At 54.4% G+C, this 26,212-nt stretch overlaps 1 protein-coding gene across 3 annotated transcripts in view; it reads right to left on the minus strand.

The window, feature by feature from the left end:
• Sin3b (SIN3 transcription regulator family member B) overlaps window positions 1-26,212 on the minus strand; it is a 40,792-nt gene that overhangs the window by 3,817 nt on the left and 10,763 nt on the right. For 2 of the 3 annotated variants that reach the window (XM_076846564.2, XM_076846544.2), the window contains exons 5-15: window positions 25,364-25,507; window positions 17,910-18,032; window positions 16,926-17,015; window positions 16,258-16,376; window positions 11,894-12,101; window positions 10,990-11,106; window positions 8,934-9,172; window positions 7,858-8,041; window positions 4,360-4,966; window positions 3,312-3,481; window positions 118-291 (exon numbers count right to left, since the gene is read on the minus strand). In XM_076846564.2, coding sequence (XP_076702679.1) covers window positions 118-291; window positions 3,312-3,481; window positions 4,360-4,966; window positions 7,858-8,041; window positions 8,934-9,172; window positions 10,990-11,106; window positions 11,894-12,101; window positions 16,258-16,376; window positions 16,926-17,015; window positions 17,910-18,032; window positions 25,364-25,507 — 2,175 coding nt within the window. The remainder of the gene's footprint in view (window positions 1-117; window positions 292-3,311; window positions 3,482-4,359; window positions 4,967-7,857; window positions 8,042-8,933; window positions 9,173-10,989; window positions 11,107-11,893; window positions 12,102-16,257; window positions 16,377-16,925; window positions 17,016-17,909; window positions 18,033-25,363; window positions 25,508-26,212) is intronic. The other variant, XM_076846554.2, reaches the window with a different exon arrangement.

Below are 26,212 nucleotides of genomic sequence, written 5' to 3' on the forward strand. Positions count from 1 at the left end.
AGCGTGTGGTACCTCGGGCCACCCAGCAGCCAAACCAGCATCCAGCCCTCTCCGCAGCCGCCCCTGGGGGCTTGGGCACCGCCCCAGCGTGCCTGCGGCGGAGGGAGCTGGCCTCACCTTGAAGCAGTTCTCGTCGGCCATGCAGCGCTCGGCCCTCCACTGGTAGCTGGTCTCCCTGGCGGCTCGGACACAGCGGGAAGACAGGTTCCCGCCAGCTGCTCCCCGCTTCTTCTCATTCAGGTAGAGCTCCACCACCTTCAGGCACACGTCGTCGCTCACCAGGTGGTGCAGCTGGCAGAAAGGGACAGCAGGTGGCACTACAGCCCCCTCCTGCTGCAGCCCCACCCCACCCAAGAGGAAGTTGGCAAAGGCCAGAAACGAGATGTGGGGCGAGGACCAGGATCCTGAAGGTTGCCCAGGGTGACCTCAGAGCTGTGTAGAGCAGTCCAAGCCCGACCACAGCAGGCCAGAGGGGCCAGGCCACCCCCACCCCCAGGTGTGAGAAATATCCAGCGAAGACGTGGAAGAGAACGTGCATTATCTGAAAGCAGTGTGATGGCAGGTGGGACTTTCCCTAAATCTTTGGTTTAAAGGTTTCTTATCTTTATGTTCCTTAAGAAACAACGAGAGTAGCCAGGGCTGGGGGCGAGCCTCAGCTGTATGTCGTGGACTCTGCCCAGCACCAGCTCTGGGCTCTGACAGGTGGTCCCACACCTCAGGGGGACCATATATGTTCTCCCCAATTGTCACTGTTAATAAATGCAGTGACATATAGACATGCACAGGTCTTGTGGGGTACCTGGCACATTGCTGGCACCCAACAAAGACCTGCTGCTGATGAAGAGCGGATTTTTAAAAAATGCTAATTTTTTAAAAAGTGAGGCTGAGCCAGGCATGGTGGCGCACGCCTGTAACCCCAATGCCTCAGGAGGCTAAGGCAGGAGGATCACCAGTTCATAGCCAGCCTCAGCAACAGTGAGGCCCTAAGCAACTCAGTGAGACCCTGTCTCTAAATAAAATACAAGATAGGGCTGGGGATGTGGCTCAGTGGGCAAGTGCCCTGAGTTCAATCCCCGGTACCTTCCTTGGCCCTCCAAAAAAAAAAAGTGAGACCGAGAGGTCAGACGTCAGACAATACCAACCTGGACAAGGTATTTCACCAATGGCAGGGTGGAGGAGCCCTTGGGGGAACCTGGCCTTGGGGCTGTGGTTGGAGCTCAGTACAGCCACGGCTGGGGACAACAGGCAGCAAGAGACCAGGGCACGGCAGGTCAGCTGCACAGGTTCTAGAGATTCTGTAGAAAGGTTCCCCCTCCCAAATAGTAATCAAAGTGCCCAATCTGGCCTAACCTCCTGGTGCTGCAAACAAGCCTGCTGTCCCAGAAGCCGTGGGACACAGTGCAGGAACCTGGCTGTTTCTCCATGACCCAGCCAAAGTGGTCACCACTGCAGATGGAGTCAGGAAGGGACAGAGACCCACCCCTGGCTTGCAGTGGAGATCAAGGAGGGCGGCGTCCAGACACAGCGGCTGCCTCGCAGAGCCCCGTGGCCCCCGGTTATGGCTGGACAGGGCAGCTCTGGGGCAACAGGGCGCACACGAAGGACGGCTCCACAGGCCACACCCCAAAGCAACGTGAGCCTCAAGGCACCCACGGGAGCAGGACCACGGATGGTGAACCCTGGCGAGGACACAGGGCACGGCCTTGCCCACTGCCAGGGGAGCCCTGGGAAACAGGACATAGTCACATCCTGCACCAGGGCACAGGGGCACAACATGCTGCTGCTCACAGCCCAGACGGGGTACGGCCCAGGTGTCCTCAGCGGGTACAGGAGTGGCGGAACCAGGAGTTCCCCAGAATGGTGCTCCTGGGCACGGCCATCACACAGGGCTCAGCGCTTGGTGCAGAGGGCAGGATGGAAGCCCATGGCAGGTGGGTGGCTGAGGGACATGAGGGGGAAGCTGCACTGGTGAAAGCCCACCCACTGCTCTGGACCTGGCTCTGGACCTGGCTCGTTCCCATCTGTGCTCTACTTCAGCAAACAGTCTCTGGGGCTGGGTGAGGCTCAGCGGTGGAGGCCTGGGGGGATCGGGCAAGGTCGGGCCCTGAATCCCGGAGGATGAAGAGCTCCCTTGGCCATGTCTGGATGAGGGTTAACCACACACTTTCTTTCCCAACTTCTTATCTGCTTGACAATAAATGGCCTCACTTGACAATCAGGAAACAGAGGTCACGGTGAACAGTTCCGGCAGCAACCAGGCAGACTCGTGTCTGGGCCTCATCCAGCTCAGCTGGGCTTTTGTTGCTTGTTTATGACCCACATCCTTTGCTGACATTTAGCTGTGACCATTTCTACCAGCAATAAAACTGCTGTTGATGGGCATGGCTGATGTCCCCCAGGGTAAGTGGACATGTGCCATCCATTTACCCTCAAAAAGAGCAACAGGGACTCAACCCTGTGCTCACACAGACACTGCTGCTCTGTGGAGACAAGGCGGCCACGACCCAACCACCTGTAGTGGACGAATGGCTGAACACATTGGCCACAGGAAGGAAGGCTACGCAGCCCTGAAAAGGAACCAAGCACTGGCACAGGCCACAAAGTGATGGACGTCAAAAACATTACACAAGTGACAGAAGCCAGATGCAAAAAGCTACATGGTGTGTGAGTCCACTGATGTGCAGTGGCCAGCACAGGAATACCCAGACACAGGAAGCAGGGCAGCGGCTGCCAGGGGCTGAGGGAGGGGGATGGAGGTCTCTCTTTTGGGGGAATGAAAATGTTCTGGGACTAGAAAGAGGTGGCAGCCGCACAACGCCATGGACACACAGGTGAGCATCCCCTATCCAGACACTGGACACTAGAGATGTTCTGGATTGTGGGTGTTTTCAGCTTTTGGAATGTCTACACGTGCATGATGAGGCATTCTGGGAATGGACTCAGCCTAGACAAGAAATTCACTTGTGCTTCTTACACACCTCATACGCACAGGCTGGAGGCAATTTTATACAGTTTTTTAAATCATTTTGTGTGTAAAACAAAGTTATATGGTGTGGAGTTTTCCACCCCTGACATCAGATGGATGCTCAAAGTTTTGGATTTTGGAGCATTCAGGATTTGGGTTTTGGGGATTAGGGATGTTTGTTCTGTACTAAATGCTATGAGCTATGCACTTCACAATGATTAATCTACGTTATTTGAATTTCATCTCAATAGAAGGAATGGAAAGGTCTTCTGAGCCGACCACAGGGCCAGCCTTCTGGTACGTAAGTGGAGAAAGGCCTGATTTCCCAATTCCAAACCCTGCTCACCTGTCGTGCGATGTTCTGCACCAGCTTGTCCATGGTGAAGCCGATGTAGGCGTGGATGGTGAACATCTCGCGCAGGGTGTCCTCGTACTGCGTGGGGTCGATGCTCCCCTCCAGCAGGCTCCGCACCATGTCCAGGAAGGCCGGGTAATACTCCTCCAGCTCCACCTCACCTAGGGAAGATGGACGGTGAGGCTCCTCCCCCACACCGTGGCCACTGCCTCCCAGGAGGACGAGCAGACCATGCGTGGGCTGAGTCCCCACCTCGGAGCCCAGGGAAACCCCACTGTGGGCCTGGCAGCCCCCACCAAGGACCTGGCATACGCGCAGCCGACCCAGGACGAATCTGGCATCACCAGGGAACACAAGCAGCCAGGCTGCACCCCCACCCTGGCTGCTCAGTCTGGATACAAGGCTCAGCCGTGAGACTTGGGGATGGCAGCTAGAGACGGCTGTGGTGGCTTTACCCACACCAGGAAGACTGGTGAGACAAGGCTGTGGAGGAGGATAATGTGCAAAGCCTGTCTCCTGACTGGACATGACTACATCTAGGAAATGGGTCACTGTTAGAGGAAGCCGGGAGAGGTACTGGAGAATCTCTTTATTACGTTGGCAACGCTCCATTTGCAACTTTCCACTCAAAATCATATAATTAACAGTTGACCCTTGGTTCCAGGACCACACAGACACCAAGCCCACAGAGGCTCAAGTCCCTCTGTCCATCACATGTATCTACACAGAACCCATGAGCAGTCCCCTGGACTTCTGAATCACCTCTGGTCACTCAGAACACCTAGTTGAAGGCACGCTCAGGCACAGCTGTTACACTGTATTGTTTAGGGATCACGACAATAAAATAAAGGTCTGTACGTGTCTGGCACAGATGTAACTTAGGGGGGATATTTTCAGTGTGCAGGTGGGTGAAGCTGAGGACGTGGAGTCTAAGGACACAGAGGGATGACTATTCACAACCAAAGGCCACCCAGAAATGCAATCTGTGCCTCTGGTCACAAGTCGTGAGCCTGAACCCAGGACCCCACGGGGCGCTTACTGGGCTGCTTGAGGCGCAGCTCCATGGCGGGGTCGCTGCCCTTCTCCCTGCGGCCCTCGCACAGCAGCTGCTCCCGCTCCTTCTCGGTGCGGTGCTCCAGCAGCTGCTTCTGGGCCTGGCGGTAGATCCTTAGGAGCCTGGAGCACAGGGTCTGGTGCAGGCGCAGGAAGAAGTACCAGTTGTTATTGGCGAAGAAGAGACTATACACATCGTCCAGGGGCTTGGGTGGTGGTGCAGGTGGCTGCTCAGCAGCTGGCGTGTCCCCAAAGGTCCCCTTCTCCTCTGGGGGGCTGTTCTGTGGCCCTGATGCCGGCTTCTTTCGTTCGCTGGGGTCTGAGCTCTGGCCTGGGGGGCCGTCCCGGTCCTCATCGGCCGACTCCTCCGAAGCTGCCAGGTCCAGCTGCTGGGAGAAGAAGAGGCTGGGCAGGAAGTGGTGCAGCAGCTGGTGGATGGTGCCCTGGTCCTCCTTCTGGATGGCTGGCTGCCGCTTCACGTAGTAGCTGATGAGGGCCGCCGCGTCCTCCAAGATCTGCCTGTCCTCATAGACGAAGATGAGGTGCGGCTCGCTGGAGGGGGCACTGCGGCCCTCCGAGTGCTGCTCCTGGTGCTGAGGGGACAGAGCAACCGTCAGGTGGGAAGCACCCAGCACCAGGCGGTGTCCCCACCCTCACAGACAAGTCACTGTGCCGGGACCCAGAGTGGATGTGCACTGCCCAGGGAGGCGAGGACACTGCAGATCTGGGATGCGGAACATCCCTCAGCCTCTCCTGGAGCCCACGTCCCTGGTCCTCTTGCTGAAGCGAGGAAGAGTCAGAGGTCCCAGGCAGCAAAGCTGAGTGAACCCCAAGATGGGGGTCCTGAGAACCACAGGGGCTCTAACGCATCACACTCGGGCCTGAGCTGTAGTCTAGCTCTGGTACCTGAAAGGGCATGGGCTCCCTGCCAGGCCACCCTCCGACAAGGTCAACTGGCCACCACCAGAGCCAATGGCAGCCCAGAAGCCAGGTGCCAGGAGGTGAGCAGCATCCCCAGCCCCTGATCCCAGCTGACTCGGGGGCCTGGGGTAAGGGAGGCTCTGGGTGGGCCCCGGGCCTCTGCCCTCCTGTCACTCATGCACTGGTGCTCGTGATACCCTTCTGTCCCTCTGCAGTCCTTCACACCAGGCACGTCTCCAAGACCCTACCATCCCTGTCTGTTCCCCACCCTCCACCAGCCCCACCCACTCTCCTGCGTCCACGGAGATCTGGCTGAGAGCAGCAGGGCCAGGTCACTAGACCACCCAGACCTGCCCAGGCCCGCAGAAACCCCAGCCTCTGGTGCCCTGCCCTGTGGCCCCTAAGGTCTCAAGGAGCCCCTGTTCCTCTGATGCTTTGGGGCACTGCACTCCCCTTGCCATGCACAGGCCCTTGCACCTGCCTGTCTGCTCACTCGTTCTCCCCAGACAACCTCCTCCCTGGGCTCACTGCTGCCCTCAGGCTTCGTCTGGGTAACGACTTTTCTTCCCCCAAACCCAAAGACAGTCACTACTTCCTCCAGCACCCCATGACACCCCGTCCTCTCCCACGTGGCCCACTGAGACAGAGAGGTGGAGGTGCCTGGGTTCTGGTGTAAAGTGAGTGTGTCCCTGTGGGCAGGGCTGGGTGTCCTTCAGGCTCTCAGTGGTGAGTCCAGGGCACGATACTGAGGGGCCCCTCAGACACAGAATGAGCAGGGGGGCCTTCCACACAGTCCCTGGCCAGGACCCCAGCTTTCCGGAGCAGAGGAGTCCTGCTTCTCATTGGAGGCCGTGTTCCCTTACAAATGGGAGGTGCTGGTCACTAGCCTGCGATGTCAGCGGGGCTGCTCCTGGGGAGCTGGCGCCCACAGTGGGCTGCACTTCAGCCCTGACCTGGCTCCTCAGTGGGACCTGAGCTCCCCTCCGGCTTCCCAATTCCCTTGCCTCATCTACACCACAGATGCCCTCGAAAAGCATCTTAAAAAGTCCTCTTTAGAACAAGGCATGCAATGAGATGGCAAAGGTGCTCTGCGAACCATGAGATGAGGGTCTGACAGGTATGAACAGGGACCACCACGAGACTCGCCAGGTGGGGGTGAAGGCGGCAGTGTCCCTGTACCCGTGCACCCTATCAGTCCCAGCCCCTGGCAGAGGCCCAGGACCTCAGCAGTAGCATGGGTGGGTCCGAGAGCCATATCGTCAGCCCCATCCTGCAGGTGTCTCTAGCCCTACAGACAGGTCTCGGGCCTGCGGACCCACCCAGGACTAAAGTAAGGAAGCCAGAGCACCCGTGGAGTGGGCCTCAAGGTAGGCCCAGGGCCTCAGCAGTCAGACAGCCCAGCAGGGAGGGCCCTGGAGGGAAGGCCATCTGTGGCTGGGCCCTGGATGGTGTCCATAATGGTCACACGTGCTCTGGGCAGACAGGTGTCCAGCTGTGTCCCATGCAGGGCAGGAGAATTCAGACCAGTTTCCGGCTCCTCTACCTTTGATTTCCATATCATAAGTTGAGGTGTGAGCATCACTGTGTGGTTACGTAAGGAATGAAGGGGACTCAGTGACTGATGACACGTGTGTGTGTGATACAGGGAATGAACCCAGCAGCTCTAACACTGAGCTACGTCTCCAGCCCTTTTTACTACTTATTTTGAAAAGGGTCTGGTTAAGGTGCCCAAGCTGGTCTTGAATTTGTGTTCCTCCTTCCTCAGATGCCACAGTGGCCGGGATTAGAGGCGTGAAGCAGATGTCACCTGCCCAGGTAGACACCAGGATGGTGAAGTAGCTCCACCCCCATTCGGCTACTGCCCAAGGAGCAGAGTCCCTTCCCTGGCCACCTCTTCTGCAGCATCTGGCTGCCACCATGTCCAGGGGCCCTCACCTTCCCACCAAGCTTCCCACATTGGGCTCCTGCAAACAAGTGGCTCCCCTGCAGGTAGTACCAAGGGCCAGACTCTTAAAACCAGAGGGAGCGGCTCTGCCACATTTCTGTTCCTCGTGCCCCTGAGCATGACGGGCCATAGCCTGCCAAGGGGCGAGGTAGCCATAAGAGCAGGAGGCAAAGCCCAGGGTCAGAGGATCCAGGGACTCAGGACCCTGGTCCCCAGTTAGTGGCAATGTCTGGTGCCTCCATCTCCTTGTTGCAAAATCAGCACAATGACAGCTGCGCCCAGCAAGCAGGGCTTGTGACATTCCTTTTGGGAGTACTAGCAGCGCCTGGAGCAAGGCAGCGATGACAGATGGAAGCTGCTCTCGATAGCTGACTGCACATAGTCCCCCACGCCCGGGGGAGCCTCTCCCCAACACCGGCAGAGTCCCTGACTCCCCTGGGCTGCAGTACCCAGGAACAACCCTCACCCAACACAGCCCTGCAGGGTGAAGCCACTAAGCCCCTAGCTGCTGGGAAACAAAGGCACAGAGACCTGGCCACCTGCCTGCAGCGGCAGGAGACCCAGGGGCTGGCCCTTGCCTACTGCCCGCCCGCCTGGCCTCAGGCAGGAGGCCCTCACCTCATCATAGACACTCTCGATCTCGTTGAGCAAACTCTTGGAGCGCAAGGCCTTGGTGTCGTTCTGCTTGAAGTTCACGGCTTGGTGGTCCAGGGACTTGAGGTAGGCCTTCTCATACTGCTCGCGCCAGATCTTGTTGAAGCCCTGCTGGGCCTCCCGCCACTCCTCCTCCTTGGCCTTCAGCCTGCAGGGACGAGATGCACTCAGCACTGGGGACTCCTCAGGGCACCTTCCTTGTAGGACACAAGTCTGTCCTCCTCCTAGACTCGACTGGGGACAGCCACGACTCAGGCCTAGCCCAACGGCACCTGGTCTGTGCAGGGGGCACTGTGCCGGATATGAAAGGGAAAGAGTGGCCAGGGCTGCAGAGCACTGGAGCTGCTTCAGCTCCTCCCCCTCCTCCCGGGCACGGAGCACACTCTGTGGCTGCTGGTCCCCAGTCAGCTCCTCTGCTCAACTGGCACCCTGCGGGAAGTAGCCACAGTGGCCTTGCCCAGGTCTGCGACCCGACCCGGGGGCTGGTGCCCACCTGCAAGAAGCCACTTAGTAAGTAAAGCACCTGCGAGTGCAGGACAGTTTCTCACCAAGCTCTGACACAGCAGGGTCTCATTGTGTTTTAAAGTAGTGACAGCCAGCCCTCCCACCACAGCTGGCTCTGCAGATTCAACCAACTGCAGACTGAAATATCTGAAGGGAAGAAACTCGTGTCTTCAACTGAGTTGCGATCCCTAAATAATACAGTACAACTATTCACCAGCACCTGTGCTGCAGTCACTATCACAGGAGGATATGGTGGGTTCTACACAGAAACTACGCTATTTCATAGATGGACTTGAGCACCCATGGATCTGGGCATCCATGGGGTCCTGGAGCCAGTCCGTGGCTCAGAGGGATGACTGACTCTACGTCTAGGTGTGGCCATGGGCACAGGAGGGTCCCAGGAGGACTAGCCACGTCTACAGCACTCCCCCTGGAGTGGAGCAGGGAGAGGACGGAAGCTGGGAACAGTGCCAGCCTGAGGCCACAGGCTCCCACTGGGCTCCCCGAGGAAGGAGGGTGGTGGGAGGCCAGCACACCTCTTGAGGACGACAGGCACGGCGGTGACGGGGTTCTTCTTGAGGCTCTCGATGATCTCAGGGGCTTTGTCACCATAGATGCGGTGAATGGCGCGCCTCTGGATCACCTCCGATGTGCCGCCCAGGGAGTCGTCCAGCCGGAACTTCTCCTGGTCTTCCGGTGCCATCCGCGAGAGCTTCTTCTGCACACTTTCCAACACACGGATAGTGGCCAGGTTGGTCTCCAGGACAACATCTAACTACAGAAAGGAAGGTGGGACACGTCGGTCACAGGCACTCAGGGAGGCGCCTGGTACGTGGGGAAGTGGGCACCTGGTCTGTGGGCACCTGGTCTGTGCAGGGAACACTGTGCCGGACACGGTGGGTGTCCAGACCCCAGCGATGGCACCACTGACAGAGACCTGCAGATGGGCCACCACAGCGTGAGCGGCCAGCAGCCAGGACGACAAAGGACACATTTGAGGAGGGGAACGGTCCCTAGGCTGACCCTCTTCCAGGGCATCAAAAGCACAGTTACGCTCAACACACAGCCCTGAAGACACTGTGGGGATAAACAACTTCTTGAAATGACAAAGTGACAGGGGGGAGGACAGGCTGGCAGGAGTAGGGACAGGGTGGGGATGGGAAAGGAGCTGGTGTGGTTATGAACTAGGGCACCATGAGGGGTGAGCTGTCCAGAACCTGGACTCTGGTGGACATGGGAACCCCCACAGGTGAGAAGACAGCACACATGCACGCGCACGTACATTCCACGCACATGCATAAATGCACACGCCTGTGCACACGCACGCTCTTCCTGCTGTGGTCTCAACCCCCCCCCGCCCCGAAGCTGAGCTGCAGAGCAGCAGCACCGAGCAGTGGGCCTCTGAGCAGCTGAGCATCTGGACTGCCCTCGTGGCTAGTGGACAGTGTCTCAGGAGGGGTTTGCTGCCAAAGCCACGTTCTGTCCCCTCGTCTTGCCTGCCCTCTTTGCCCTTCCCCTGTGAGATGCAAGAGGGCCCTCGCCAGAGGCAGGCACCTTGACGCTGGGCTTCTCAGCCTGCGGAACCTCGAGCCAAGGCGTCTCTGTTTGCTATAGGTCCCCATCTGCAGTCCTGCGGCAGCAGTGGAAAACACACAGACAGACAGACACACAGACAGACAGACACACAGACAGACAGACACACAGAGACACATACACAGAGAGAGACACACACAGACACACACAGAGAGACAAACAGACACACACACACAGACACACACAGAGACAGACACACACACACAGACACACACACACAGACACACACAGAGACAGACACACACACAGACACAGACACACACACAGACACACACACACACAGAGATAAATACACACATAGACACACACAGACACACACACAGACTCACACAGAGAGACAGACACACACACAGAGATAAACACACACAGACACATACACACAGAGATAAATACACACACAGAGACACACACATATAGACACACACACGCGCGCGCATGCGCACGTGTGCACACGTGAGTGCAAGGCCAACTGGGGATCTAAAAGAGATCAACGGTTGTTTTGACCTTGGGGCCCTGGCTGTGGCACTGTCCTGGAGTTTTGCAAGACGTCACCCTGGGACTTGCTCTCTGATTTCTTATTCTGCTTATGACTTTGATGATCTTAATCAAAATTTCAATGAAAAAAAAATACAATGAACTGTTAGCCTGGGCAACTCAGCAAATCTAGTCTCAAAATAAAAGGGCCAGGGTCCAGCACAGGGGCAGAGCAGCTGCCTAGCACATGTGAGGCCCTGGGTTCCATCCCCACTACTCTAGAGACGGGGACATCACTGTGTCACCAGCACAGGGGCCACCAGGACCAGAAGAGACAGGACGCCTTGGGGAGCTGCCCACTGCCAGGAGTGCTGGAATCCCTGCTCCAGGGCTAACAGGTGTGAAGGAAGAAGGGGATGAGCCCCGGGGGACACCAGGTGGACAGGAGGTGAGGGGGATGCAGCAGAGGGAGGGAGGGAAGGACAGGTGGCCAGGAGAACAGGGCCAGGGCTGCTGGCGCCGCACCTCGAATCGCTCGTCCTCACAGCGGTGCAGCTGCTCCTCGTAGGGCGTCTTCTTGGAGCTGACGAAGGTGGAGTCTTCTGACCAGGAGGGGAAGGAGACCCAGGTGTCATTCAGCACCTGCACCAAGAGGGAACAAGTGACAGGGAGGCAGGTGCCAGTGGCAGATGTTAACAGTGCTACTTGGTACAGAAGATGTGTGACACTGTCCTCATGTACAGGTGATTACTTGACCGATCAAGTAGTAAATTGATTCCAGAGTAGATTTTAAGGAAACCTAGGGCTTTGGTTAAGTGACGGCATTAAACTATCCCTGGGGTCAGCAGACTTTCTGTTGAAAGGCCTGATGACCACTATCCTACGTCTTGTGGGCCACTGGTCTGTCTTGAACACTCCACCCTGCCTGTGTGCTAAGAAGGTAGCCACGGGTGACGTGCCCTCAATGGGCATGGCTGTGTGCTGGTGAAATGTCAGAGGCAGGTGGCCAGGTCTGGCTGATGGCACTCCGCAAACCCCTGGACTACAGATGTTCTGGAACCAGCAGGTGCTCCTGAATCCTGGAATGTAGCAGTCTCCTGTCCACGAATTCTCAAGTGTCTCCGGGTCACGCTAAACCATACTGGGTCAGTATACTGGGTCAGTAACCCAGGGACACAGCAGGATCCCGGCAGCAATGATCCCAGGTCTAAATGATGGAGGAGTGAGTCAAATCCCACATATCTGCATTTTGGGTATGAAACTGCCACGTCTGCCCAGGGGGATTCCAGGCCAGATCCTGGCCCCATCTGTCCTCCCATACCTGGGGGGCCAGCACTGGGTCTCGTACGCAGCATGGGCCACAGTGCTGAAGGGCTGGGCGGGCTGGGGAGGAAGCCCTGTGGGCTGACCTCAGAGCCCAGGTCCCTACCTCCTTGCAGATGGCTGTCCTCCCGCTGCACTTGGGCTGCTGGTAGGTTTTGGGGAGAGCCCGGTAGCTGGACCCGATGCGCTTGCAGGATGCATAATCAATTTCCCGGCTTATTCCATCCCCAGATCGGTCACTCATGGGTGGCGCAAACGACAGCTCTTTTACCCCCAGGAAAGACTTGAATTGTGCAAAGAGTTCTGGAAATTTCCTTCAAAGATAAAGATAAACTGTAAGCTGGCATCCCTGGGGCCGCTGAGGTCAGAGACAGTCAAAGTGAACGCAGGGGTGGGGAGCAGAAGGCAGAGCAGAGCCTCGAGGGCATAAGGCCTCTCCTCCACTCTGGGGCTTCAGTAAATCTACCCCTACCCTTTTGGGTCAAAAACCAAGCCCCTGTTTGCAGCTACTGACCCAGCCACTCACGGGGGGGCCTCAATACATGCTGGAAAGGAGGATGTAAGGTCTCCCAGGTCTCTGTTCCCTTCCTGTCATGACCGAAGGGAACACACACAGTGCTTTGCTGGTTCTGGGACCCAGCAGGCTGCAGGTCCCACAGCAGACTTGAGCCCCATCCACGGCCCAGGCCACTCCCAGGGGAAGGCAACGGAGCCCAGACTGTCGACAAAACACAGGAAGAAACCAGCCTGGCCCTGAGCTAAATCCCCTAAGCCCTCACAAAACTCCATCCCCAGGGCGCTAGGCACATGCCCAGGTGGGTCACTCCTTCGCTCTCCCTGTCCACCATAAGGACACACTACAGCACTCCAATTTCCCCAACAGATGCTTTGGGCTGATTACCCCAGGGCTGGGGGCTTCATTATTTGGAATCCCTGGCCCCATCTTGGGACAGTTTGGGGCCCTGCTGTGGGACCCTCTATGGCTGTCTTTGAGGCATATCTGGTCCCAGGTTTGTGGGGATGAAATAATGACGTTACGTGGCAGAAACTGGGGCTCCAGAAGGCAGGAGCCCAGGAGCAGTCTCATTCCTTGGATGGAAGCCACCCATCTGCCCACTGCCTGTTTTTATAAGTAAAGTTTTATTGACACCATTTTGTGTATTTGCTTACTATTCCTGTGGCTGCTTTTGCAGGACTAGAGTGGACAAATCTCCACAGGGACTGTCCCTTCAGATCAAGTCAGATGCCCCTGACCTAGAGCCTTCTTCCCTCATGGGGAGACTCCTCCCTGTGAGCCCCTCTAGGGACACATTCTCACAAGCCACAACGCAACCACCAGAGTCTCTAGGAGGACTTTACTGCAATTGACCCCTACTGCCACTTGAATTTCTGTTTAAAATATCAAATCCTACCAAAGAGGATGTGGTCACTCCATTTGCATGATGATCCTGCTGTGCCTAAGCTGGGCAGCCCAGTGGCATGCAGAGACTACATCCCCCCACCATGATACTGCTGTCTGCAAACCCCGGTGAGGAAGGCCCAGCCCCCGCTCTGCTCCCAGGAGACCCCAGGCAAATGGCAATGTGGGGAGGAAAGAGGGCGAGGAAAACGGTGCAGGGGGCCTGGAGGCTTCTGCTGGATAAAGGTTCCTCACACTCCGAAGGGACCGTCAACCCTGGCAGCTGCAGGGGGCGCGGCAGTTCCCTGGGTCATGCTCAGTGCAGCTGCCCCTGCGCTGAAGCTGGCGCGTGCAAAGAAAGGCCCTGTAGAGGCGCACGCTTCCGGCCAGCAAGGCCTGCTCCATTCTCCACGGACCTTGCCTGACGCAGAACCCCAAGTACCCTCCCTCATGCAAATCTCTCGCTGCTGCAGGGACACGGAGATCAAACAGGTGGCCCTAACCAAGCATTGCCCACCTGTCAGAGCTCAGTCCTTCATTCCTCTCCTTCAATTCCTGACCATTGCAGGAGGAGGTACGGCCCCTGGACAGAGGCAGAAGGTGAGGCCCACCCTCCCAGTAGGAAGCAGGGTCTGATTCAGGCTCAGGGCTGGTCACACACCACACATGCCACCCGTTAGCTGTACGTAGGTGCCTCCTACGTCCCACACACTGCAGAAGCTATCTTGCCAGAAGCACTGTCTGTTGCACTGTCTGAGCTGGGCAGAGGGGCCTCAGTGGGAATATGTCCCACATCCACATGGGAAGCCAGCGAAGTGTAGCTGAGGCTGGACACTGCCAACCCGCCCTGGGCTGCTCTCAGAGCACAAGACCTTCACGGCCTGGCAGAGTCCAGCAGTGAAGTATCGCCTTCATGTTCCTATACTGTCTGCTGGACGCCCGGGAAGCGTCTTCTGGTGACCATGGCTGGTGCTGTGAGTTTGGCAGCCCAGCAAGTGTGCTGTCAGCCTGACTCATGGGAGACACTGGAGACTAATGCCCATTGTAACTGGTACACAGAGGTAAGGTGATACCATTGGCCACAAAAATGATGATGTGGACTCATATTTGACACTAAAAGATGCCCAAGAAATGAACGGTCTAAAAACGACACTATGATCCAGGTGCGGAGGAGCCTGCCTGTAATCCCAGCTACCTGGGAGGCTGAGGCAGGAGGATCGCAAGCTCAAGGACAGCCTGGACAGCTTAGGAGACCCCATTTCAAAATGAAGTAACAGGGTGGGGGACATACCTTGGTGGTTGAGCACTTGCCTAGCACCACCAAAAAATACACTATGGCTCAGCCCAAAGGTGTGATCCCATTTATGCCAAACTCTACATTCTCTGGCCACATGCATACCCTGAAGACGGAGGACAAGCCAAGGGCTAGGCACTGGGGCTGGAGTGCCTGGGACTCTGCCTAATAGCACGCCAAGTTCACTTATGAGAGCCTGTCCTGGGTAAGCATTTGATCAGGGCTTTGGCTTCCTCATTACCCCACCCCAGGAAGGTCTGTGTCTGTATTGAACGAGTACAGACCCTTCCTCGTGTTTCCCAGACCACAGCTCTAGCAGTCATGTACACAGCCTGCATGTCACGTTCGGTATCCCACGTTCCCTGGAGGTGGTTTCAAGTCTGCAGGAGGGTGTGCAGGTCCCGTGGGGACACTATGCCATTTTATCCAGGAGACTGGAGCACCCACAGTTGTGGGTAGCTATGAGGATTTCTGGGACTGATCCTCCTGGGACACCCAGTATCAACCACTGTCTCAGGCAGTCACTGGGGTCTTGGAAGGTTTCCCCAGAAGGTAAGGAGGAGCACTCCATGAGAAACAAACCCCGAATGGCTTGGAGTAGCCCATCAGGGTGGCTGCACTACAGCCGCCCAGGAGGCAGCCACTCCAGTCAGGAGACAGTGACGGGTGCTGCCTGGAGGAGCTCCTGGGAGCTGGAGCAGCTGTTTGTGACCTGAATGGCGGGTCCTACTCTCTACACCACTGGGAGGTTTCCTGTTTCACTTTACATTAGACAAAAAAGAACAAAGAAGTTTGTTTTGGTTTTTGTTGGTACCAGGAATTGAACCCAGGGGTGTTTAAAACCTGAGCCGCCTCCCCAGCCCTCTTTTCATATTTTACTTAGAGACAGGCCTCACTGAGTTGCTTAGGGCCTCCCTAAGTTGCTGAGGCTGGCTTTGAATTCAGGATCCTCCTGCCTCAGCCTCCTGAGCCACTGTGCCAGGCAGGAAGTTTGTTTTTAATTAATGCCAAGGGATTCCCACAGCAGCAGCCTGCAGAGTTGTTAGAAGAACTGAACAGAACAACAACATGTAGTATGTACCCACCATGTGCAAGATGTTCTCTGTGTTGTTTTGTTTTGTTGGTGGTGCTAGGGGTGGAACCCAGGCCTCCCCATGACAGGCAAGTTCTCTCCTGCTATGCTACATCTCCAGCCCTTTAAAACCATTTCCTTTGAGACAAGATCTTGTCACATTGCTCAAGCTGGTCTCTCCACAGCATCTGGGATTACAGGCATGGCCACCACACCAAGCTTAAAACTTCATTCATTTATATTTTCATATTTATATTTTTTATATTTTTCTCTGATGCTCTTCCTTTTTTCAGGCAGATGCAAGTTTATTACCTGTATTATTTTCCTTCTGCCTGAATAAATACTTTTTTTTGTTTGAAGATGCTGTACTGCTTCAACACTAACATAAAGTTGAAAATTGTAAGCAGAACATCATTAAGTTGGGGACCCTCTATACACACACAAAATGGGTACAGTGGGGAAGCTGGTTTGGTGGGTTGCCTAAGTGTCAATATCCTGGTTAGGACACTCACCCTCAGAGAAGCAGAGTCCCCTGGCTTTCTCCATATCATTTCTGACAAATATATGTATATCTAAAACAATCTCAATAACAATTTGAATTACAAAACAAAACCATAAGACACATGCATCATTTTTCAAAAACGAGGCGGATGGAGTTGCAGGCAGACAGACCCACCCGGGGGCCCTGGGAAGCCGGCTGCTCACCCTAGAAACGGGCTGACCAGCTGCAGGAGCTCGGAGCCCGACACCAGCTCCTGGTTGAAGAGGGCGATGCAGCGCAGGAAGTTCTCGTACACCTCCTGGCTCTTCAGCACCCTGCGCACCTGTGGGGAGAGCACGTCAGGGGCTGCTGGGAGCCTGCTCCTCAGCCAGCGGGCAGTTCAGACACAACCAGGTGCACACATCACCAACGCCAGCAGAGGCTCTGAGGGGCGGGTGTGGCCGGGAAGTGAACACTGCCCATAGGGCAACTCTCAGCCTGGGCTCTGTCTGCACATGCGCAAGGCCATCTCAACCGCTCTGCCCACAGACTCTGGGCAGAAGCCCAGGGTCACCCTCGATTTAGAAAAGGCCACATAGGTGCAGGGTGGCAGACACACATGTCCCTGAACCCTGTCTGGAGGGAGCTCTGGCCTTCCCACTGCCTAGCCACCTCCCGCCTGCCACACCACACTCCAGCTCCACAGAGCCCACACCCTCTCTGTGGAGAGAGCGGGAGGCCACCCTCTCCCAAGAGCCACCTCCCCTCGCCCAGGAGCACCACCCTGCAGACCTGGGCAGAGCGAGACCTGCCGGATGGGAACCAGCCCAGGCAGCACTGCACCAGCGGCTGGACATAGCCCCCGAGGAAGGAAGCCAGGGCCCGCTCTCACCTTATCAAAGAAGGAGAACTCCTGAAGGGTCCCGTACTTCCCCACAGCCGCGAGAGACAGGTCTTTGGTACCTCGGAGTTTCATCTTCTTCTGTGGAAAGAAATCCCATGAGTTAGCCTTACACACCCCTGCAGGGGGTGTGATCCTGGGTCCTCTGACATCAGAAACCTCTTCCTGTGCGTTTTATCTTGTGGGCTGAGACAGTGACAAGGGGACAGCGCTGGCAGGACCCTGGAGAAGTTTGGTGTTAAAGCTGGGTGAAGACTCTTGTCCCTAAGGTGGACGAGGACCTGAAGCCAGCTGCTCCCTAGGATGTGGAAGACATTATTGTGCTGCCACAACCATCTCCAAAGTGTCTGGAGAACAACGAGCCTATGTCAAAGGAGACAGGAGCTGGCCTGCAGCGGCCCACTGGCCAAACCTGGGATAGTTTGGGCATAAAGATGAACAATGACAGTAACAGAGTGCACCCTGAGTCTGCGCTGGAATGTGTGACTAAATAAATAGATGGTGATAAGGACAACGTTCATTACAGTAGAATGTCAACCAGCAACTGCTCAAGAATGATGGAATTAGATAACCACCACCAGGGGGCGAGGAGCGGGACAGGAGCTGGATCTCAGCCACTCTTGCTCCCCAGTTGTGCAGTGACCAACCCACCCAACTGAACCTGGCAATCTCACCCATGAGAGACATGACTGTGAAAAGGAGCAGACAGTGCTACACCCCATTTCTTCAGGACTTGAAGGAAGAACTCTCCTCTTCACAACAATTTTGTGAAACAAGGAGAACAGGTGAGTGGTCACCTTAGAGGCAGCCAACTTCTCAAGTTCCACTGATGGTGAATTTTGAACCAGAACAGGGTCCAGCCTCAGCTCTGGCCTGTTGCCTGGGCCTCTGCACATTACTCCCTGGTCCCCACAGAGGAGGCCAGACTGCTGGGCAACGCCACGCAGGGACTTGGATGTGCACTGGCATGGTTACCTTGGCGGGGGCGGACACGGGCCGGAGGAGCGAGGGCCGGGAGCGCTTCTTGCCGTGCTCCAGACTCTTGTCATGGTCACTCTTCTGGACATTGTTCATTTCACATGGCCCGTTGCCTGTGAACTGAGGACACAGAAGGAGGTAAGCCACACTGGGGACAAGCAGCAGGGCCTGCCCGAGCTGGCTCTCCGCACGTCCGGCCATGCCGAGCTGCTCTGGGCTCGGACCACAGCCCAGGTGGGTGCCGTCTGGCCACAGTCCTGTGTGCGGGTGGCACTGGCTCACTAGATGTCCGTTTTCTAGGGAACTGACCTGTGTTCCCAATCGTTAGACACCATAAGGCAGGGAGAAGGCTCACATAAGGCCACAGTGACCAGGGTTCTGACGGACACAGGGAGGGACAGAGACCTGGAGACTCAGGAGGGAGACACTCAGCAGGGAGATACCTGAGCGGGGTCCTCCTGCACAGGGACTCTCCCTGCAGACCTGCAGCCAACTGACGGGGCCCTCCTGCTGCACAAGTGACTGCCATGAAAATGCACAGTTTTTTTTTAATACTTTTTTATTTAATTTTTAGTTGTACCATTATTTTATTAATTTTTTTTTAAATGTGGTGCTGAGGATCAAACCCAGGGCCTCGCACGCACTAGGCAAGCAGTCTACCGCTGAGCCACAATCCCAGCCCGAAACGCACAGCATCTTGGGTACAGACAGGCAGCAGTGCAAAGCCCTGGCTGCAAGAAGTGGCTGGCGTCTGCTTGGTCACCAAGGGGCCTTGAGCCAGGTTCTGGATTCCTTGCTACGAATGACAAGATGTGTCCTGGAGGTGACGTCAGCACTTGCAGGATGGGGAGGGAGGCTCAGAGCTGGTTTGGAGCTCATCTCTCTGGCTCTGTGTCAATCACTGACTAACAGGTCAAAGATGCTTAGCTGATGCAAGGTACCTACAGGAAGCTGGAAGTATTCATGAAGAATGGTTCTGGAACAATCTATTCAGGATTTGCACCTGCATGAACACACTGTAAAGCTAGAGTGGGTAGGGGGGTGACAGATGGTGTAGCTTCTCTGCAGGCCATGGGCAAGGCCAGAGAGGCCTGATGATGCTTTTGAGCCACCATAATCACACTCCCATGGGACTAGACACAGAGATACTTCAAAAAGGCTGTGCTTCTGGCCCGAGCACGGACAAGGTGAATCACGGTGCCTGAGCAACCCCTGGGCTCTGAGAGCTGTGGGCCGGCTCTGCCGCTGCCCTGACAAGGAGCACCCAACCCGCCAAGGAAAAACACAGGCCGACTCCCCACCCCAAACCCAAGGGGCAGAACCCACGGGATGCCATTTGTCACCTTTTTTGGAAAGATAAGTGTTTGATTGCAAATGAAGAGAAAATTTCTGGAAACACATATAAGAATTATTCTTGAGAGGAACACTGGGAGCGAGTTAGAAAAAGGAAGTCTCCTTTTCACACGTAATATCCTTACTAATGCTCACTGCTTTCATGCATGTGTGCTATTTTTATAACAATAATAATAAGACCTACTGTTAAGCCACAGATTAAAGAATTAAAGAATAACTTTTTAAAAAAATATCTTTATTTTATTTTTATGTGTGCTGAGGATGGAACCCAGGCCTTGCACTTGCTAGGCGAGCGCTCTACCGCTGAGCCACAACCCCAGCCCCAAAAATAATTATTAAAAAATTCTGAACTATTCTGAGAACCATAAAGTGGAGAAACTGGCACCCACACGACAATTTTCCACTGGCTTTTCTTTTTATAGAGCCCCAAACAGGAACACCAATTCCAGAAAGAGGCAGACAGGGGACAACATGACCTGTGCTGAGTAGAAAAGGGGACCTGAGGAGAGACCAACGCCCGCCTCGCTGAGCTCTTCAGGGGAGAGCAAGGCCTAGCAGGCCACGTGGTTCTTACTCTTCAGTTCAATGTCCCAGTTTGTGCATGCTTGGGTTAGATGGACCCCCAAAGACCACCCAGGCCAGAGGCCAGCAATTTAATCAAGTTTCACTGACACACAGCCTCACCTACATGTTGACATATTATCCATCGCTGCTTTCAAGCTACTAGGACAGAGCCGAGCCTTTGTAACAGGGATCAACTGACCGGAAAGGTTCACAGATTTAATATCTGGCCCTTTCTAGAAAGCTGCTGACCCTTGATGTAGGTCAGTCAAATTTAATTAGGAAAGTGCCACATTTCATCTTGGATTTCTTCTTCCTGCCATTTTAATAGATGTCCAAAATTTAATATAAAGATTATAAAGATTAACTCATACCATACCACAGAATGTGTAGTAGGTGATTAATAATTAAAAAATTGGGCTGGGGCTATAGCTCAGTGATAGAGCGCTTGCCTCACACGTGAGGGTTCGATCCTCAGCACCACATAAAAATAAATTAATAAATAAAATATTGTGTCCATCTATAACTAAAAAAAAAGAATCTAAAAAATTGATCCAATTGCTCTAAATGCACAAGATAGCTCTAATGACACCAAAAAAACACTGCTGAACTGATCCTAAATGCTATTTAAAGGAACTGCCCAGCTGGGGAGGAGCTCACTGCTGAGCGCTTGCCCAGCATGGGTGAGGTCCTGGGTTCCATCCCCAACCCAGGAAGGGAGGGAGGGAGGGAGGGAGGGTGGGTTGGCGCACTTTTCAGCAGGAAATACTACTTATTTTTTAAAGGTGAGTTTGTTAGGGACCAACTTGGAAATGTCAAGTCACATTCACCAGGGGGCGCTGCAGTCACAGCCTTTAGAGGATAGGAGGCCCCTCCAAGATGACCAGGCCTCACAATAACCGAAGAATTACCAGCAGGATGAAAAGCTGTGGAAATAAGGCTGCTCTTGCCACAAACCACCAGAAGTGGCCGTGAGTAGCGTGGGCAGCAGGCTTCAGCAGTTACCACGTACCTGTTGGCACAACACCCACGACCCCAGAGATGGGGCCCCCACGGGCTGTACCCAGTCCAGATGGAGTTGGCTGAACTGACCCCAGGCAGCCTTTCAGGGTGTAAAAGGCCCAGGCTCACAGGTCAGCTGCTCCCCTAAGGAAGCCCTAGTGGGGCACCCTCATTGCCACTTGCTGGATAAGAAACGCCAGGCTCAGGAAAGGCCCGGCCAGGGTCCTGCAGCAAGGAGGTGACTAGTCAAGACAGGAACCAGGTGTGCAACCATGAGCCCTGGCCTGTCAAGGTAGGGCCGAGAGGGGCAACCCAGAGCTCCTGGGAGAAAGGGCGAGCTCCATGCCCCAGATCCAAGACAATAACACCCCAAAACAAGCCACTGAGCAGCAAGGCAGACAGGCTTCCCAGTGTGGTCAGCACCTAGCCTGAGCTGCCAGGGGCTCAGGAGGAGACAACATGACAGGGGGTTGCTGCTGGAGGTGGGGGGTGAAATCCCTGTGCTCTGCGTGGTCCTGTGGCCCCCGAACCACAGTTCGGAGGATCTTGGATAGACAGGAGGGAGGGAGGGATGCCAGGATTTCAAAGAGGAGGGTGGGGGTTCCAGGAGAGATTCTGAACCTGAGAGAGACCCGGGCGGGGCTGGACTCAGAAGAGGAGGGGAAGTGAGGAGGCTAATGCAGACACTGGAGAGGCACACGCCTGTCACCACAGGGACTCCAGACCAGGGCTCCATGCTGGCTTCCTGCAAGCCAGCAGCTCTGGGGACATGGGGCAGGGAGATGGCACGGGGAGGTGGGTGTCTATCCTCCTGGATCAGACATCTGGGAGGAGAGAGGAGGGGCCTGGCCTCTGGAGTGGCACCTGCTTTTCCCCAACACAGCAGCCCTTCTGTAGCACCGAGCACATGTGGGTGCTGCACAAAGCACCCAAACGACATTGCCTCTCAGGGTCCCACCTGAGCAAGAGAGACAGCCATTCCTGTGTAAGGGGGTATGTGGCCTGGCTGCTCGGTCCTGCCTGAAGCACAGGGCTGGGGTCCAGCCCAAGAGACACTGCTCTCAGGGCTCTGTCCAGCCCCATGATCTTGAAGGCACCAAGGCTTCAGGTGGGGGGTGAATACCAGGTCACAGGTCACCGGTCCCACCAGGAGGAATTTCTGAGCTGGAGTAAGGAAGTCTTTCCCAGTGGCATCTCTGCTTAGGGATGGTGCTCAGTGTCCTAGAGATGGTGACACCTGGGGACAAGTCCTGGCCCACTAGCCTGGACAGGCTAGAAGAGACTTTGATGGGCTGGGGATGTGGCTCAAGCGGTAGCGCGCTCGCCTGGCATGCATGCGGCCTGGGTTCGATCCTCAGCACCGCATACAGACAAAGATGTTGTGCCTGCCGAAAAACTAAAAAAATAAATATTAAAAAATTCTCTCTCTCTCTCTCTCTCTCTCTCTCTCTCTCTCTCTCTGTGTGTGTGTCTCTCTCCCTCTCTCTCTCTCTCTCTCTCTCTCCACTCTCTCTTAAAAAAAAAAAAAAAAAGAGACTTTGAGTAAGAACAAGGGAAGGAAAGATTTGGGAGTGGGCGGGGTGACCCAAGAAAACAATGGAAATCTGCCAGACTCAACTAGCACCCTGACCCCTGTCATCCAAACCCAGACTCTGGTCCAGCCCTTCCCTTCTGGACCAGCGTCTCCCACCCTCTCCACCCCACCACATACTCCTTCAGAGGAAGGACCAAGCCGCAGTGACAGTGAAGGCTGGGGGGTGGGGGGGACACTCTCATGTGCTCACTGCCCGGTTGTTATCAAAGACAGACAGGAAGAAGAAAAGAGGAAACAAGGCTGGAGGAGCTGGGAAGAGAACTCCTTCAACCTGGTAAAGGGCATATAATCAACGCCGGGCAGGAGCGAGGCCTGCCCAGCAGGTGTGGAGCCCTGGCCTGTGCCAGGCACTGAAAAGAAAGAAAGAGGAAACCCAAGCGCACACCACACTCCAAGCTCAACGACCACAAGGCCTTCTTCAAGGGCCAGGAAGGAGGCGAGGAGCCGGCTCTGCCTCTTCTATTCAGCATAGTACTGGAGCCTCAGCCGCAGCGATGAGGCCAGAAAAGGAAACAAAGGGCACTATCCACGCCGGAAAGGGAGAAGGAAATGACCCCTCTCCGCAGGTGACATGATCAATTCACTGAAGATCTTAAGTATCTATAAAAATTAGTAAAGCTAATTAACAAGTTCAAAGTTGCAGGATCAACACACAAAAATCAGGGATGCTTTTGTATGTCAGCAATGCACAATCCAGAAATTAAACAAAGGAAGCCCATTCCATTTACAATGACATCAAAAAGAATGAGATAATCAGGACTAGATTTAACCACAGAGGTGCAAGACTGGAACCAAAACCACAAAACAGTGAACAGTCTGCTGAAAGACATTAAAGACAAGAAACGGACAGGTGTCTGGTCTTCACAGGAGGCTTATATCGCTAAGACAGCAATGTCCCCAGGGTGATCGACAGATTCAACATGATTCCTAGCAAAAGCTCAATGGCCATTTTTGTAGACACGGAAGTTTTGTGAGGGACCCTGAATGCCAAAATCATCTTGCAAGGAAGAACGAAACTGGAGGACTCACACTTCCTGATTTAAACCTACTACAAAGCTACAGTAATAAAAACAGCATCAAACTGACGTAAGAATAGACATGTAAGCACAGATAAGAAGTGACTTCAAAGACAAACCTATACAGCTGTAGTTAAGTGACTTTAAACCAGGAGCTAGGGTGCCAAGAGCGTTCAGTGGGCAAACATGATCTCTTCAACAAACGGGGCTGGGACCAGGGTATCTCCGCACGCAAGAGAATGAAGTTGGACCCTGCCTCATGCTGTATATAAATTTTAACTCAAAACAGGATAATGACCTAAACCAAAAAGCAAGAACTTTAAAACTGTTAGGAGAAACCATGAGGGAAACCTGCACGGCCTCAGTTGGCAATGGCTTCTTAAGAGTTGACATTAAAAACAGAATAATGTGAGAAAAAAATAAATTGAATTTCAACAAATCTGAGCACTTTTGGACTAAAAGGACTAAAAAGAAAGGGAAAACAACATATGGAATGGAGGAAAATATTTACAAATTATCTATCTGTGAGAATCCAGTATAGAACATATTAAGAACTTTTACAACTTGACAAACAAATTAAAAAATTTTGGTAAAGAACTTTAATAGACATTTTTCCAAAGAAGTTACATGAATGCCCAATAAACACGTGAAAGGATACTCAACATAATTAGTCACCAGGGAAAAGCAGTCAAAACTATGATGTGATATAACTCCACACTGACGGCGATAGCTATAAAACAAAAAATGAAAAATCACAAGTGTTGGCAGAATGTAGAGAAACTGGAACTCTAGTACATTTCTGCTTGGAACATAAGATGGTACAGCTGCTATGGAAAACAGGTTGGAGGTTCTTCAAAAAGCTAAACAGAATTACCATAGGATCCAGTAATTCCTCAGGTATAGACCTACAGAACTAGAATCAGAAATTCAAACAAATATTTGTATACAATTATTCACACAACAGTCAAAATATGGAGAAATCCAAATGTCTATCAGATGAACGGATGAACAAAATATGGTCCACCCACACAGCGGAATATTTTATTCAGCCACAAAAAATAAGAAAGGACTGACACTTGCTGTGAGATGGAAGAACCTTGAAAACATGATACCGAGTGACACAAACATAGAAGGCCATATTGTGAATGATTCCATTATATAAAATGTCCAGAACAGAGGAATCCACAGGCAGAAGTGGATTAGTGGTTGTCAGGGACTGGGGAAGGGAGGGTGGGAGTGACAGCCAATGGGGACATGGTTTCCTCTGGCAGTCATGAAACCATTCTTGAACTAGACAGATGTGGTTGTGCAACACCATGAATGTGCTAAATGCCACTAAACCAAACACTTTTCCATGGTGAGTTTTATGTTACATGAGTTTCGTGTAATTTATTTTTAAAAGCCTATGTTCATCCAAAAAAAGGAAAAGGCAAAGGCAGCCCCAGCAGCCTCTGGCTCCAGCTGGGAAAGAAAGATGGGTTCAATCTATGAGCCCCCGACCTCCCCAGCCAAGGCCCTTCCTCAACCTATTTTCTGCCACATCTCAGGCCACCCTAATCCGTCCCGTCTAGATCAGAGTCCTACAAAACAGAGGGAGAGGCGGTGGGCCCAATTCCCCTGCGTGGCCCACTGGTCAGGTGTGGGTGGTGGCAGCTCTGGAGGGCGGAGAAGGTGGGACATGTGGGCCCCGACACTGTGTTTCCACGTCTCCCAGGGAGGATGCTCCTGGCCTCCTCCCGGCCTCCCCCAGACTCAGGCACTGTCTGTGTGGGGAGGCACTTCTAGGAACCTGTCGGCAGCCTAGGGGCTCAAACACTCATTGGGGGTTGCTGGGTGTGTGTGCCCATGTAGCTTCCGGGGGGAGCCTGCTGTGTCCTAGAGGGTAGACAAGCCTGGCCAGGCACCCTGTGGGGCTCAGTACTCACCAGAGACCGCTTGGCTTCAGGCAGGAACTGTCCAAACTCAGACAGCAGGTCCTCCTGGCCCCGGAAGAGGTTGGCCACCTCAGTGAAGACCTCCTCCTCAGACATGCCTCGGAACGGCCGGCCCTTCGTGTGCAGTTGCTCCTTCTGCAGGTTTTTGAGAAAGAAATTAGGAGACTTTAGGCAAGATCCAAGACACCCAGGGCTGGGACACAAAGGCACCTCACCGTGTGGGGACAGAGGGATGCTTCACAGGAGAAACTGCCTGCAGGATGACAGCCCCATGCGTCTGCATCTGAAGCCTGCGGCATGGCACAGCCTTGGCCATGGAGTGTGGAGGGGACACCGGAAGCTATATTGTGTTCCCACGCAGAGGGAGCCAGGGAACCACACGCCTGGCTGAAGTCAGGGGTAGGCTGGGGAAGGGGAAGGTCAGGGGATCCAAAGTCTTCCTAAGGGTCAGAGGAAGCCCAGAAGTCGCCAGAGAGGAGGTGAAGGGCAGAGCAAGGGGACTTCCAGGCCGAGGAACACATTGGCTCAGGGTCAGCAAGAGCTGATATGCTGAGGGGAGACAGGCTGACAGGGGTTAGAGTAACGCGAGGAGGACCGGAAAGGGGACCCAGGTGGGTAGCAGGAACTGGCCTGCAAAACTGAGGTTGGCCTTTAGAAATATGTCCCTGTCAACCTCATTCCTGAGAACGTCATACAGCAAGAGGTGGCAATGCTGGGGACCCTCCCATGGTGCAGGGCATAGGTTTCTATGGTCCCACCATGGCTGCAGACTGCCGTGATTTACAGCAGTGGCGGCTCCCTCCCGCCAGGCCCACTGTGCCCTGCAGGAAGGAAAACCAG

This window comes from Callospermophilus lateralis, chromosome 1 (genome assembly GCF_048772815.1).
Source record: "Callospermophilus lateralis isolate mCalLat2 chromosome 1, mCalLat2.hap1, whole genome shotgun sequence".
Taxonomy (NCBI): Eukaryota; Metazoa; Chordata; class Mammalia; order Rodentia; family Sciuridae; genus Callospermophilus; species Callospermophilus lateralis.